The 14,894-nt window shown below is 43.4% G+C and overlaps 1 protein-coding gene and 1 long non-coding RNA gene across 8 annotated transcripts in view; one reads left to right on the top strand and one right to left on the bottom strand.

Moving 5' to 3' along the window:
* The window catches only part of EXD3 (exonuclease 3'-5' domain containing 3), a 423,178-nt gene that overhangs the window by 96,826 nt on the left and 311,458 nt on the right, over window positions 1-14,894 (bottom strand). Inside the window, exon 21 of one of the 7 annotated variants that reach the window (XM_020981785.2) lies at window positions 4,535-4,852. The exons of the other annotated variants lie outside the window; for them this stretch is intronic. Within the exon in view, the coding sequence (XP_020837444.1) occupies window positions 4,535-4,852 (318 nt within the window). Of the gene's footprint in view, window positions 1-4,534; window positions 4,853-14,894 lie in introns of those variants that run through there. 7 annotated transcript variants of the gene reach the window in all.
* LOC110205288 (uncharacterized) overlaps window positions 3,641-14,894 on the top strand; it is a 31,493-nt gene continuing 20,239 nt past the window's right edge. Inside the window, exons 1-2 of the long non-coding RNA XR_013484711.1 lie at window positions 3,641-3,973; window positions 4,490-4,648. This is a non-coding gene — a long non-coding RNA (uncharacterized LOC110205288). The remainder of the gene's footprint in view (window positions 3,974-4,489; window positions 4,649-14,894) is intronic.

Raw genomic sequence — 14,894 nt, forward strand, 5'->3', positions numbered from 1 at the left:
AAATCCTATAATAATTACTATCACAAGATAATAGAATTATAGATTTAGAGCTAAGAGGGTCTTTAGAAGTCATCCTGCCTACTTCACTCACTTCACAGATCAAGAAGCAGGCCAAGCAAGGTTAAGTGATTTATCCAAGGTCACTTAGGTATTAAGTGACAAAAATGGGATTTGAATCTAGGCCCTCTGACTTAACAATTCTCTCTCCATTGAACCATATTCCCTATGCTGCTTTGTTAATAGCAAAAACCAGTTCAATTTTATATAGCCTTTTCCTGACAGAAATCCTAGGAGGTGTATTATCATACCTTTTTTCACATAGGAGGAAAAAGTCTCAGAAAGCTCAGCCTAGGTCTCCTGATTTCAGGTCCAGGACTCTTTCCACCATACCATTCTGCCCACCGAGGAGTATGGGGCTGTGAGTGGGGTGGAGGGCAGGGGGTACATTTTTTTCTTTCTTCTAAACCTTTCCTGGAAATTTTGAAGGTCTCATGCCATTTCATATATTCAATAAGTCACGCTGAGCTGAGTGTCTGTTCCATGCTATCCCTATTATTGAACACTCTGGGGGAAATACACATAGGAGTAAACTTGCCTTGAGGGCATTTATGGGATGGAGCCCATATGTATTGATTCCTTCTCAGGTCTGAAAACTCCTCCCATCTGCCAAACATACAGCTCCTCCCTCCTCTCTATAGCCCTACTTGGTTATTGTATTATTAATTTGCTTTCAAAGCCAAGTATCCCAAATTGGTCTCACCTTGACCTTAGCCTGGGCCCTTCTCCTCCTGCTTTATTCCTCTACAGTCTCAGCTGTCTCCTAAAAGAGGCCAGAGTTGTTCCAGGTTGTAAATTCAGAGAGGCTTGTAGCTGATCACCCATGAGATGGAATTTTTGCTTCCTAATGGGATTGCTCTGGTATCTCTCTCTCAAACCCCATGCCTCCCATTCTCAGCTGTTAACTTGGCCTGGACAACTCCCATGTTGTCCAAGCCAAGTTAGGCATGGAAGTGAACTGGTCTGACAGTTCTGCCCATGTTATTTGGAGCAGACCACCAATTCCAGGCTACTGAGGAAGGCAATCTGGACATCCCTACCCAGGGCCAGCTGGGGCAATGGGGCCTGTGGTTTGTGGTCTGGGGGAGAGGGGGAAGAGACCCCCAAAGCATACTGCCTTAAGCCCTTTGGGAGAGCAATCTGTGGGAAGGGAAGCCTACAAGGACCTACTCCCTTTCACATTTTCTGCCTCAGTTCTCCCACATTAACAGAGGCTTCTTACTAATGAGCTGTTTAAATACTCCTCAGAGGCCCCTGCTAGATGGACAGAGCTATCTTGTGGGCACCCGATCCATAGAGAAAGGCTTGATAAAAGGAACAGTCATTCTCTCTCCTGGGATCTTATCCAAAGAGCAATTATCTCCTTGGTGTCAGGCTGCTTAAAAAGGAGTGGACTGAAACAATCTTCTACAGCGACTGGAGATTGATTGGCCATTTTCTTGGGATGTAGTGAGGGTGACAATGATTTTACAGGCGCTTAAGAGGTGGAGGACGATCCAGATGGTGACTATCAGTTTTTTAACACACAACAGTGAACAGTGGCCTCCCCAAACAGCCACTGGGTCTCTTCTCTGGTTGGTCCCCCCTTCTCCTGGGACTCAGAAACTCAGTACAGGGAGAACTCAGTACAGTCTTGAGTGGGGAACCTGAGTGGGGTTCCTGGACTCTAGTCCAGAAGAGTTCAAGGCAGGGAAATGTGGGGAGAGGGAACCAGTGTTGAGTTATTCTACTCTACCTCTTGGTAAGTCCTGGAGTCAGGGGGGTAAGGCTTAGGGTACCAAATTCAGAACAGGAAGGCTGAGACTGGGCCTAGCTGTCAGAAGGCCCCCATTGCTCCTACAGTTCTGCATTTCTTTCCTTTTGGGGTTTTATCTTGCTGTAGGGCAGGTGAGTTGAGCAGGCAGGAAGGCTTGAGGTTACCCATGGACATTGAGAGGGTGCCTTATGATTTATGACAAACTCACCTCAATTTAACCAACACTTACTAAGTGCTTAACTTCTTGCAAGGGATTCTTCTAGGTGCTGGGAAGACAAAGACAAAAATGACCCTCAAGGAGCTTATATTCTACAAAACACTTTCTTTGCAACAACCCTGTAAAGGATGTAGAAAAATATTATAATCCTTATTTGACAAATAAGGAAGTTAAGTTAAAGAAGTTAAAGAGCTGTGCTCCAAGTCACCCCGCTAAGAAATTCAGAGGCCAAGAGACCATAAGCCACCTCTGCCCTTCCCAGGGAAGCTTCCTGGGGGTAGGAGAAACTTCCTCACTCCATCCAGCCTTGCCTTGCCAAGAATCTTCTTGAAAAGGTCTAGCAGGAGGTAAAAGCCTAAATGAATGTATTCAGGAAATACTAAGAACCTGCCATATGCATGGTCCTAAGCTGGGTGCTGGGCATGCCAAGAAGGGCCTGGCCTTACCCCATCTATTTTTTTATTTTTTATTTTTTTATTTTTTGGGTAGGCAATGGGGTTAAGTGACTTGTCCAGGGTCACACAGCTAGTAAGTGTTATGTGTCTGAGGCCGGATTTGAACTCAGGTCCTCCTGAATCCAGAGCTGGTGCTCTATCCACTGCGCCACCTAGCTGCCCCACCTTACCCCATCTAGTCAGGGATCCTTTTGAGGCTTTAAGGGTTTCCAGACTCTGCTCCTTCCTGCCACTCAGGGGCATTATCAGAAGTGGAAGGGAAGAGGAAGAAGCATGGAAAGGCTCCGCCTGGGAGCATAGCTCCTATGTAATGATTTTATCAGCCCTGGGCTTCAGACTGCACTTCTGCAGAGATAGAGCCTTCTGAGGGAAAGGGTATCAAATGTACAACCTCTGCAGGAGATGATCTAAAGCCAAATACACTGAACTCTGACATGGCTCAAAACACCTGGAGGAAAGTGAAGATGGAAGGAGGGACGAAGGTCCAAGCATATTTGGGTCAGAGCCAATTGATCCCCAGGAGGGGAGACAAAATATACCCAGAAAGGTGCAAAGTGGGAGGTAGATAAGCCTTGGGTATAAAACAGATGAGGGGAAGTCAACCAAACTGGGAAAAAAATCCTTGAGAATCAAGATCAAAGTGATGTTTCCACAGAAGCCAAAAGATTTCATTCCTGAGGAATGACTCATGAGAGGTTCCTCTTTGGCACAGACAGGGCCCCACTTCCACTCATAGTAATGCCAGGAGCCTGGGGTCTCCACCCTGAGCTGTCCTGCCTTCTGGGCACAGATATCACAAAAGGGAAGATTCTTTCATCTCTATTTATGGGGCACTGGCATGATGGGCTAAGTTGTGGGTCCCTCCATTGCTGGTAGAATATTTAGGGTTTCCCTACAGTGCCCTGCATTCTTTTTCAACCACAGTTCAGTCATGCCCAATCCAGAAGAAATGTAGATGGGAGATTTTATGAAGATCTGGGCTCCCACATTTTGTCTGATTTCATCTCCGGTGAAACCACTAGACACCCACTCTGTGCAACCAATTAAACCTGTGGTTTTGTGAGCTGGAGGATCCTGGTGACTGAATGCTCTATCTAAGTGGCAAGCAGCCAAATACCCTGGTGCAGCTGCCTGCTGCTCCCTGGAGAGACAGGATGGCCCCAGGAGAGGAGTCTCAGAACACTGGCCAGAGTAGAAAGAGAGAAGAACTGGCAGAATAGGACAGTATCTTCTCTAGGGAAAAAGTCACAATGGGTGAAGAAAAATAACCCTGTGGATCCAACAGAAGCGGGCTCAAGCTAAGGCTACTGAGAGGAGAACACAGCTAACGAATCATTAGCCTACAGCATTCACATTCTCTGCCCTCTTGACCACCCCTCAAAAGTGCTTTCAAATCTAGTCGGGAAGCTACCAGTGAGACGCTGGGAAGGAGAGATGGCAGATGTCTTTTCTACATTCAGAGGTCCACAGAAATGTCCTTGGGAGGATGTAAGCATTACTTTCCAACAGTAGTTTAATGCAACTTACAATTTCATTAACTTTTTTAAGCAGCTATGTCACACTGCTGATTCATATTAAGCTTGCAATCAATTAAAATTCTGTACTGGATGTTGAAAGAATTGGCAGATATCTAGGTGTGGATCTCACTTTTGACATGTACTTACTGTATCGACTATGGGCAAGTCCTTTAACCTCTCTGAGACTCATTTCCTCATCTATAAGATACCTGTAGTCCCCACCACTCAGGGATGATGTGAAGATTGAATGAATTAATGCGCATAAAGTGTTCTGTAAACCTTACAATGCTATATAGACATCAGCTATTATTATTGTTATCATTCTTTGCATAAATTACTACTAATCCAGGGCTCCTTCATCCTGTGGTTGTTTTTTTTTTTTTAATTAGAGGAACTTACATTTATCTATATTAAAATTCAATTTGTTAGATTTGGTCTACATATATGGATATGGAATCACTGGGAAAATTTCTCTCCTTCCCTATAGTGCACTCCAGTTTGACTTCTCAGCAGTAGATGAGCACAGTTCCAGTCACCTCCACTGAGCATCTCTCATCTGCTGCACCACCACCTCCACCAAGGTCAGGAGTGAAAAGCACAGGAGAGAACTGATGAAGTCAGCTGCACAGACTGCCTGAGTCCAGGGGTGAGTATTTGGACTGGCAGGAAGCCAGCATTTTGGAGAAGAGGAAATGCTAGTAGATCTGAGACCACAGTTGATAGCAGCTTCTTGTTGGATGTCCCAGTGGCTGACCCCAGGGTAGCAATGTTTACTCATGGCCTTCCTCCCCAAAAGCTTGAGCAGCTCTCTAGCCAGACACACACTGTTTCTCCTGGGAACTCGTCGCACCTGCAAAGCAGAGCAAGGGGATTGTATAGGGACACCACTGCTACTATTCTCCCTCTTTGTTGGGAAGGCTGAAGCATGGGTCAAGGTGGGAGAATAACCCCTAAGCAGGAAACCCCTCCCTTCAGAAAAGGCATCCCCTACATGAACAGATCTATCCTCCAAAACATTCTAGGCCCACTGAGCCTGGGAGCCAGTAAAGGAGAAAGATGAAACAGCCACACTGTATCCAGGTACTAAACAGATGCTCTGGCTGGAGTCTACTGACAGAGTTGCCACTGAAACCTGGAGAGCTAGACCTAGGTTGTCAAACTGCCATCTCTTTTATTATTAATGCCAATCACTTCTATAAACTTGTGTAGCATTTTGTTGCTGTTGTTTTGCTTTTTTTTTTTTGGTGAGGCAATCAGGTTTAAGTGACTTGCCCAGGGTCACACAGATAGTAAGTGTCAAGTGTCTTTGTCTGGATTTGAACTCAGGTCCTCTGGACTCCAGGGCCAGAGCTCTATTCCCTGTGCCACCTAGCTGCCTTGTGCAGCATATTTTTCAAGTGCTCTCACATTAGTTCTTGGAGCCTCACAATAACCAGCATGGTCAGTATTGTGTGAAAATGCTACATCTGGAGCCAGAGGACCTGGGTTCAAATCCTGGCTCTACCATTTACTAGCTGCATGAGCATGGGCAAGTCACTTAACCTCCCTGAGCCTCAGTTTCCTCATCTGTAAAATGAGAGGGTTGGACTACATGACCTCTAAAGACCTCCTAAGATCAAATGAGATAATATTTGTAAAAATTTGGCATATTTGGCACAGTGCCTCCTGGCACATGGTAGGTGCTACATAAATGTTTATTTCTTCCCTCACTCTAAGTTCCTTTCCAGTTTTAAATCCATCATCTATGAACATTGTGAGATTAACAGAGTGATTAGTATTTTTCCTATTTGGTATATGGGGAAACTGAGGCTGACTCAGAGACTGGCAAAACTAGGACTAGAATTCTAAGTCCAAGTCTAGAGAAACTGGATAAAATTTGGTTTAAGCAGCCATGTCACACTGCTGATTCATATTAAGCTTGCAATCAATTAAAATTCTGTACTGGATGTTGAAAGAATTGGCAGATATCTAGGGGTGGATCTCACTTTTGACATGTACTTACTGTACTGACTATGGTCTAGCTCGACCCCTTTCACTTTAAGACCCCTTTCAGTTCCCTGGGAACTGAAACCCAGGGAGGTTAAATCTGACCCGAGGCCATGCAGGTGGGAAGGACCCAGTACATTTAATTGCAGAGCCAGCATTCTTTCCACTGTCCCACTCTCCCTCTAGGGATGGCTACAAAGGACCCATGAATACCCCAACTTCCCAGCTCCTTAGAGACAAAAGGGATCTGATGTGACCTTTTGTAGTCTCTTCTGGTTTAGGAGAGTTTCTGGCTCTTCCTTGTCTTCTGAGGCCATCTCTTCACTGACTCTTTTGGAAACGACACACTGGCTACTACCCACTGTCTAAGCTTCCCTTCTCCAAAGAGTCTCCAGCTTTTTTCTCCTTCCTTCCTAACTTGTCTCCAACACCACTATTTTCTACTGGTTTGGTTTGATACATGCTTTGAAAAGTGATCACCTTCCAAAGTCACTGAGCTAATTTCAGTAGCTAGCACACATGCCCTTTTTCTTTATTTCCTTACACATTAAAGAGCCATTGCTGGGAGGATATTTGTAGAACATAGCTACAAGATGTGGGATTTGTACTTCTGTGAAACCACCTGGCATTATGAAAGTCATGATCCCTTCCTAGCCAGGTCTAGCAGTATCAATGACTGGTATTCCTAGGGTATGATGACCTGGAAGGAAGGTCTTGCCCTACCCTTGTTTCTCCTGTTAAGTCACTCATACCTCATACATTTCCCTCACCCTCCTTTATTTTTATTATCATGAAGGGTAGCGTCTGTGTGATGATTCTTAGGTTTCTTTTTATTGAGACTACACTTCCATCTCAAAACTACATATAAGTTAAATATACTGGAGAAATAACAGCATCTTTGATCATCCTCAGGTAGGACTGTTATGCTCTGACCCCTCTCCCTACGTTGGATAGGGCATCCAATTCCAAACAGCAAAAGGTTTTCCACATGGCTCATGGGGATGTGCCCTGAGTCGAATTCTCTTCCATCAGCAGGACTGGTGTGGGAAAGGATTCAGATGGAGACGATTGGGCTGGAATAGATCCAGGCCCTCTATCCTCCTTCCTCTTCTTTATCCTAGCCCATGGAGGAGGACTGCCAAAAACACAGCTCAAAATGGAGAGAGTCTGTAGTAGGTAATCTCTCACTGGATTTGGGGTGAAGATGAAGTACTTACAAGTACAGCTTTGGGGGTATGCTGGCCACCAGAGTTTTGTAATATGTCCATTGTTGGCTTGGCACTAGAGTAACATGGCTCAGTGAGCCAACTTCACAGGATTACCGTGTGGCTGGCTGTGTAGATGTATAGTAACTGTTAGCCGTTTCTGTGCAAGGCTACAGGAGATGGACAGCTGAATGAGGGAAGTGAGAAGTGTTGTGAACTTCCAAGTGCCACAGAGAAAGGCTGGGCTGAGCTGTAGGGACTATATATTTCCCTACCCAGACCTTTCAGGGCCTTTGTGGGACAGGTAGGGAAGTCGCCTTCTGGGCTGGGGTCCCCTGAGATTTGGCAGGACCTCTGTGAGAAATTAGCTGAGCACCTAAGCCAGTGCCTTGTGCATAGTAGGCACCTAATAACATGTTCAATGAACTGAACCAAGGCCTTCCTGACAAAAGAAAAAAATAAGAGGCTGAGAGGATGTGAACCAAGAAAAGTGAAGTGTGGCTAGGGAACAACTCTTCTCTTTGCCCTCCTTTACCCTTTATTCCAGGAAGAGTCGGGGTCACTAGGGAACGCTTCTAGGGTCCACAGTACAAACGGCTTCTCCAAGAGCAGAGGAGGCTCTCACAGAGCTGAGCTAAGAGTCTAGCAGGCACAAACATGTATTTTTAGAAGCATCACATTGTGCCACTTAGAGAAGGAATATTTCCATGCAGGGACTTTTCCCTCTTCCCTTATCTCAAATGAGGTATTAATAGCGTGAGAACTCTAACTCACAAAACGACTCATTCACAGGATGCCTCATGGGGTTCTAGAGCCCAATCTGAGCCATCACCCATTCCCAATATTGCACTGAGTAAAGAGGCACTCTGCTGGTGAGGCTGCCCAGGGCTGAGGGGCATGGCCCTGGCATGTAGAGTCAGGAGGCAAGAGGCCACATATCCCTCTATAGAAAGGAAGAGTCTATCAGGACAACAGGTTACTACTTCTGTGCCTAGGACACTGAAAATACACACACCATGTATTTGGGAGACGGACTCCAAAAGGTTTTACAGCCAACGCTCCATTACCTATGAGTGAATTATCCATTCCAATTTAATCCAATAAACACTTATTAAGTGCATTCTAGTACAATAATAGATAGAATTTATATAGTGCTTTAAAGGTTTGCAAAGCATTTTACAAATATTATTCATCCTCACAACAATCCTGGGAGGTAGGTGCTAATACTATCCCTATTTTACATATGAGAAAATTGAGGCAGAACAGATTAGATGACTTGCTAAGGGTCATATAGCTAGTAAGTGTCAGAGGCCAGATTTGAACTTAGATCTTCCCGACTCCAGGAAGTCCTGTGCCGACCCAGATCTAGTGCTCTGTCAACTGTACCTTTGAGCTGCCTGTGAATGACCATGTGCTAAGCACTGGGGATACAAGGACAAAAGCGAAACATTCCCAGCTCTTAGACAACTTACCTTCTAAAAGGGGAGAATGTACACACACAAATATATGCAAAATAAATACAAGTCTAGCAGCTGGGGAGATCAGGAAAGGTAGGACTTCAGTTGAGTCTGGAAGGGAAATCAAGGATTCCAAGAGGTAGTGGTGAGGAGAGTGTGCATGCTGGACATGGGGGACAGCTAATGGAAAGGCAAAAAGATGGGAAATGGAATACTATGCGTGAGGAACAGGAAGAAGGGCTAGACCCTAGAGAGTGTGTGTGTGTGAAAATAATGTGTAACATAGCTGCAAAGGTAGGAATGGGTCAGATTGGGCAGAACTTTGTCAAAGAATAGAGCTTACTGAGTAAGACACAGTTTCATCTGTGCTTTAGGAAAATCACTTCAGCAGCTGTGTGAAGGATGGGCTGTAGAGGGAAAATCTTTCATACAGGGAGAAAAATGAGGACGCTACTAGGGTGTTAGCAATATGAGTAGAAAGAAGGGGATAGATGTGAGAGATGTAGAGACAGAATCAATAAGATTTGGCAATTGTTTGGCTGCTGGGGGTGAGGGAGAGTGAAGAGCTAAAGATGATTCTGAGGGTGTGAACCTGGGTGACCAGAAGGATGGTGGGACCCTTCATGGAATTAGGGAAGTTAAGAAGGGGGATGGGTTTGGGGTGAAAGATGGTGAGTTCCATTTTGGATGTGTTGAATTTTAAGATGCCTATGGGATAACCATCTTGAAATGTCTAGTAGGCAACTGGTGATGTGGGACTGAAGTGCAGAAGAGACTATGGCTGGATACACAGATCTGGGAGTCATCAGTATAAGGATTATAACTGAATGAGGTCAACCAAGTGAGAAAATAAAGAGGAGAAATGGAAGCCTAGGACAGAGCCTTAGTATACACTCTTAATTTGGGGTCAGGATATGGCTGATGCCATAAGTGGAAAAAAAAAAAAGGCTGAGGAGAACCATAAGAGCAGTGTTACAAAAACCAAGAGGGGAATGAGTAGGAGAAGGTGGTCAATGGTGTCAAATGTTGCAGAAAGGTCAAGAAGAATGAGAACTGAGAAAAGGCCATCAGATATGGCAATAAGAGATCACTGATAACTTTGTAAAGAGCAGCTAACCAGTTAAGAGGTTAGATAAAAGGGTTGAGGAATGAAAGAAGAGGAAGTAGAGGAAATAAATATAGATAATTTCTTCTAGGATTATGGCTGTGAAAAGGAGGAAAAATACAAGATTATAACTTGAAGGGATGGTAGGGGCCAGTAAGGGTTTTTGAAAGGTGGGAGAGATCTGGATATGTCTGTAGGCAACAGGAAGGAGCTGTTGGAAAGGGAGTAAAGATTGGGGAGATGATTGTGGAAGCAGCTGTTGGAGATGAGGGAGGATAAGATGAGGATAAAAAGAGAAGGGATGTCCCTGGGGTAAGGGTAAGAGTCTCCTCTTCATCAGAGGCATCAGAAAAAAAAGAATGCCCAGGTTGTAGGTCCATGTCTGCCGCAACGGACTTAAGAGTTGAAAGATTCAAATAAACCATTTAAAAAATAAATGTATCCAACAACTTCTGGGGAAAAGCAATCCCCACGATGGCTGAAAAGCAGTTCATGAAGGTGAAAGCATATAAAAGCTGCCAGCAGGGAGCCATTGGCAGGGAGGTTCCCTGGGGTCTCAGAAACTCCTCGACAAAATTCCAAAACTGCTTTTCTGTCTTCCCCAAAGAGGGGTCTCAGATCAATCAACCTGGGGACAAAGGTGATGCAAACTGCCCCAAGGCTGTTCCACAAAATCTTGGCTCATAAGAGCACCGGCTGGTTCTGTGAGAGAGTGCAGGTTAGCGGGGGCATTCCCAATTCCACTCGTGTTCTAGCCCACAACCAAGAGAGAATGGTGGCTGATCTCAATGAGTTTAGAGATGAAGCATAGGGAAGGGGGTGAAAGCTCATTGTAAATGGCCTTTATTTCCTCAGTAAAGTATGAGGTAAGGTCCTCTGCTGACAGGGATTATTATTAGTCTGTGGGACAAAAAGACACATAGTGCACAAAGCAGATAATGAACTGGCCTTGGAATCAGGAAGACCCGGAGCCCGGCATCTCACATGTCTTGCTCATGTGACCCTGGGCAAGTCATTTAACCTCCTGGTACTCCAGGCAACTCTCTAAGACTATAAACTGTAGAACAAGTGCTCATCTGCATTGCTAGAGTTTCCTTACTATAATGGAATTATAGATCCAGTCCCTCCCTCCTTCCCTCCCCAATAAAAGGAATGAAGAATAAAGTAGGAAGCTTGATTTATAAAAACATAAATAATATATTCCAAAATCTGATAAAAATGTGCAGTTTTCTTTATTTTCTGTTCCAGAATTTCCATGTCAATGTCCCCTTTCCATTAGTGAGCTATTTAAGAGTTTAATGGAACTATACTTTTGCTCCAGGGAGAGAATAGCCTGAAGGTCTGGTCATAAAGGATGATGAAATTCTCAAAGATAACAAAAGATGGAAATAGTTTATGTTGGAAGGGATATGGGAAGATGTACATACTAAGACACTGTTGGTGAAGCTATGAATTAATCTTACCATTCAAAAAAGCTATTTGGTTTTATGCTAAAAAAGTGATAAAAATGCCCATATCCTCTAACATAGAAATTCTATGTTAAACTAGAGAGTTTCTACTGCTAGGTACATGTTCCAAGAAGGTCTAAGATAGAAAGAAAGGGTTCATACACCACCAAATATGCATAGAAGCACTTTTTGAGGTAGCAAAGAACTGAAAATAAAGTAGATGGCTACCTATTAGGAAATGGCTAAACAAATTGTGGTACACGAACATAATGGAATATTATTGTACCATAAGAAACAATGAATATGAATAACTATAAGAAGCTTAGCAAGACTTACATGAACTGATGTAGAGCTGGGAAGACAATATGCAAAATGACCACAGCAACATGAACAGAAATAAGGGGGAAAAAAAGCTAAACTAAGAAGCACTATAATTTATAATGGTCTCAAAAGATTTGAGATAATGCATCTCCCTCTCTTTGCAGAAGTCAGAGATTGTGGGTATGGAATACTGCATATTGGCTGATCTATTAGTTGTTTTGCTGAACTGCTTTCTGTTTTGTTCTTTGTTTTAAGAGACTGATCTCTAAGGGGGAGAGAGAAAGAGAGAGAGAGAGAGAGAGAGAGAGAGAGAGAGAGAGAGAGAGAGAGAGAGAGAGAGAGAGAGAGAGAGAGAGAGAGAGAGAGATCTGTTTAGAAATGAAGGTAACATAAAACAAAAGATATCAATAAAATAAGATTTAAAAACACAAGAAGGATGCTACTAATGTGTTACAGAGGATATGTTATTTCTCCTACAAGGATCCTGGGCCAATTTTACCTTCTTATCAATATGTCCCAAATCCCAGAGCAAGTGCTTATTATTAATAATAATATTCCCCAGTAATAGATAGCATTCTACCTACTTTACTGGTACAAATATTAAAGCACAGCCTACGAGATGACCTGATTAAGGTGACTAGAAAGGCTAGAATGAATAAGGAATGGATGTCTGATACCCTAGATGGCAGAATTGATGTTGATCACATATAACTTCTGCTAAACTTATTGGATACCATTAGGAAAAATGAACCACAATAGAAACTAATTCATTTTCAAAACCCGTTTACTTTTTGTTAAAGACCTTATGGTAAATGAAATGATGCGATCCTCCTCAAGAGAACCCCAAACTCCAAAATCTTTTCGTGCTTTCTACTCCCATAATCTTAACATAAGATACTTCACATTCATATATATGGATTGTATCATGTTTTTTGAAACATCGAGTTTCATAGTCTATATGGTTTTCCTGACATTAGGACTGACATCAGAGGTGATGGTTTGTCCAGTGAAACAGTAATGATTGGTACGAGTGTAGTTACAGAAAATTCCCTTCCCCACCCACCTTAATGCCCTCTTGATAGGGTTCACCCAGGAAAGTCATAATGAAACTGTAAGTCAACAGACTTCCTGGAATTTTCTGGAATAGGATGTTTGCTTTGCCAGAGAGAAATTGCCTATCAGTAGGAGTTCAATGTGGATTTTGGCTGTGACACTGGTTCACCCTCTGGATCCAATTGGGAGAGGGGAAAAAAGAAAAGGGTAAAAGAGAACAGAATATGCTGGTTCTCATGTAAATCATCAGGGAGGTATGAAACCATGGGCAGCAGCAGAGCCAGGGAGATAATGAGACACAAACATATTCTGTCTGTCTAAGCAAGCTCATGGGACACTCTTTCTTTGGAGAGCCTTAACCCTATACAAGTTCCCCCCAGACCCTGCCCTGATTCCACAAGGGTCAGCAGGGCCTCAGCATACCTGCTGGCAATGTGTTGGCATTCTTTACACCTATTCCATCCATGGTGTGCAGTTTATTACCTCCACAGCAATGGCCAGTATTCAAAACAAAAGTTGCTATCTTTTGATCTTATCTTTCACCAGATGTTCCTCAACACTGACTGCAGACATGGCTTGAGCCCTGTCACTAATGCTGTAGTCCAATGAGGCAGTCTATCTGTTACTCACCATGCCCTGGGCACCTGCAATAAGCATAGCCTAGTCCACAACCACACAGAAGCAACTTTTCATCCAGGCCTCCCTTTTCATAGTGAAAACGATTTCACTGTGTCTCTTTATGTCTCTTTAAGTATCCACATCAAACTCTAGCTATATTTAGGAATTCAGTCTCAGTGCTCTTTATGGTTCGGTGATAAGAAACAGACAACTCTCCTTCCCCCCAATATAAAAGTGGATTTGTCCATGCTTCATTTACATTTAATAAATCACTCACAATGCATTCACCATGTACTTTATTGCCCTTGCAAATGTCTAGCAAGCAATTACAGGATACATTTCCTGCCCGCAAAGAGCTGAGAGTCAATGATGAGAGACAAGATTAACACATATGAAACAAGTAGCAAACACTGATATAATAAAACACTTAACTGTACAACACATTTAGAGAACAGGATGGCAAATAACAAGGTGCTAGTTATGTGGCACAAGCGGTAAGTACAATTGGAGTCAGGGAAGAGAAGGATCAAGATTTAGTGGAGCCATCAGGAAAGATTTCATGGAGGACACCAAAACTCAGCTCAAGGGACACCTCTATATGAAACCTTTCCTGATTTCCTCCCCCTCACATTTCCTTGTATTTATTTTGTATATATTTACATATATATGTGCTGTTTTCCCCTTCCAGCTACACTCTCAGCTGAGAAATTCACTTATACTGTACCAAAAAAATTGAGGCCATTCAACAAGAGTTTCCCCTTCTCCCTTCCTTCTCATCTCATATCACTTAGACACCTTCCTCTACGATCTCTTTCACTGGGGTCTTTGATGGAAAAGTGGCCTTTCTCCTTGACAAAGTCAACACCTCTATATGCACCACTGATCTCATCCACTTCTGTCTTTTCCAGAAGGTTGTCTCCACTATCATCTACACTCTCTCTCATCTTCAACCTCTCCCTATCAAGGTCCTTCCCTGATGCCTACAAACATGCCTATGTCTCTTCTATCCCTAACTAATACCCTCTTCCCACCCCACCCCACTCATTTGATGCTAATATCTTCATGAACTATCATCCTATATCTCTCTACTCTCCTAGGCTAAATTTCTTGGAAAAGCCATCTATAATTTGTGTCTCCACTTCTTCTCCTCTTACTCTCTTTTAAACCTTTTGCAACCTGGCTTCCAACTTCATCCTTCAACTAAAACTGCCCTCTCTAAAGTTATGAATAATCTCTTAGTTGTCACACCTGATGGTGTTTTCTCAGTCTTAGTCCTCCTTGGCCTTTGCAGCATCAGACGCTGCCGACCATCTTCTGCTCCTGGAGAGTCTCCCCCTCTCGGTTTTTGTGACACTGCTCTCTTCTGGTTCTCCTTTGAGCTGTCTGCCTAATGTTCCTCAGTCTCTTGAGCTAGTTCATCATATGATGTTCACTAACTTTGTGTATACCTGAAGGCTCTGTCCTGGGCCCTCTTCTCTTTTCCCCATGTGCTCTCTCTTGGTGATCACATTACCTCCTATGGCTTCAATTGTCATCTCTATGCAGCTGATTCCCAGATCTATTTATCCAGGCCTTGTATCTCTCCTGACCTCCAGATTTACATCACCAACTGCCTTTTAGACATTTTGAACTGGATGTCCCATGGGAATCTCAAACTCAACACTCTGAAAAAAACCTTGTTATCTTTTGCCCCAAACTC

The sequence above is a fragment of the Phascolarctos cinereus genome, unplaced genomic scaffold (genome assembly GCF_003287225.1).
Source record: "Phascolarctos cinereus isolate Bilbo 61053 unplaced genomic scaffold, phaCin_HiC Scaffold_2;HRSCAF=192, whole genome shotgun sequence".
NCBI classification, from domain to species: domain Eukaryota; kingdom Metazoa; phylum Chordata; class Mammalia; order Diprotodontia; family Phascolarctidae; genus Phascolarctos; species Phascolarctos cinereus.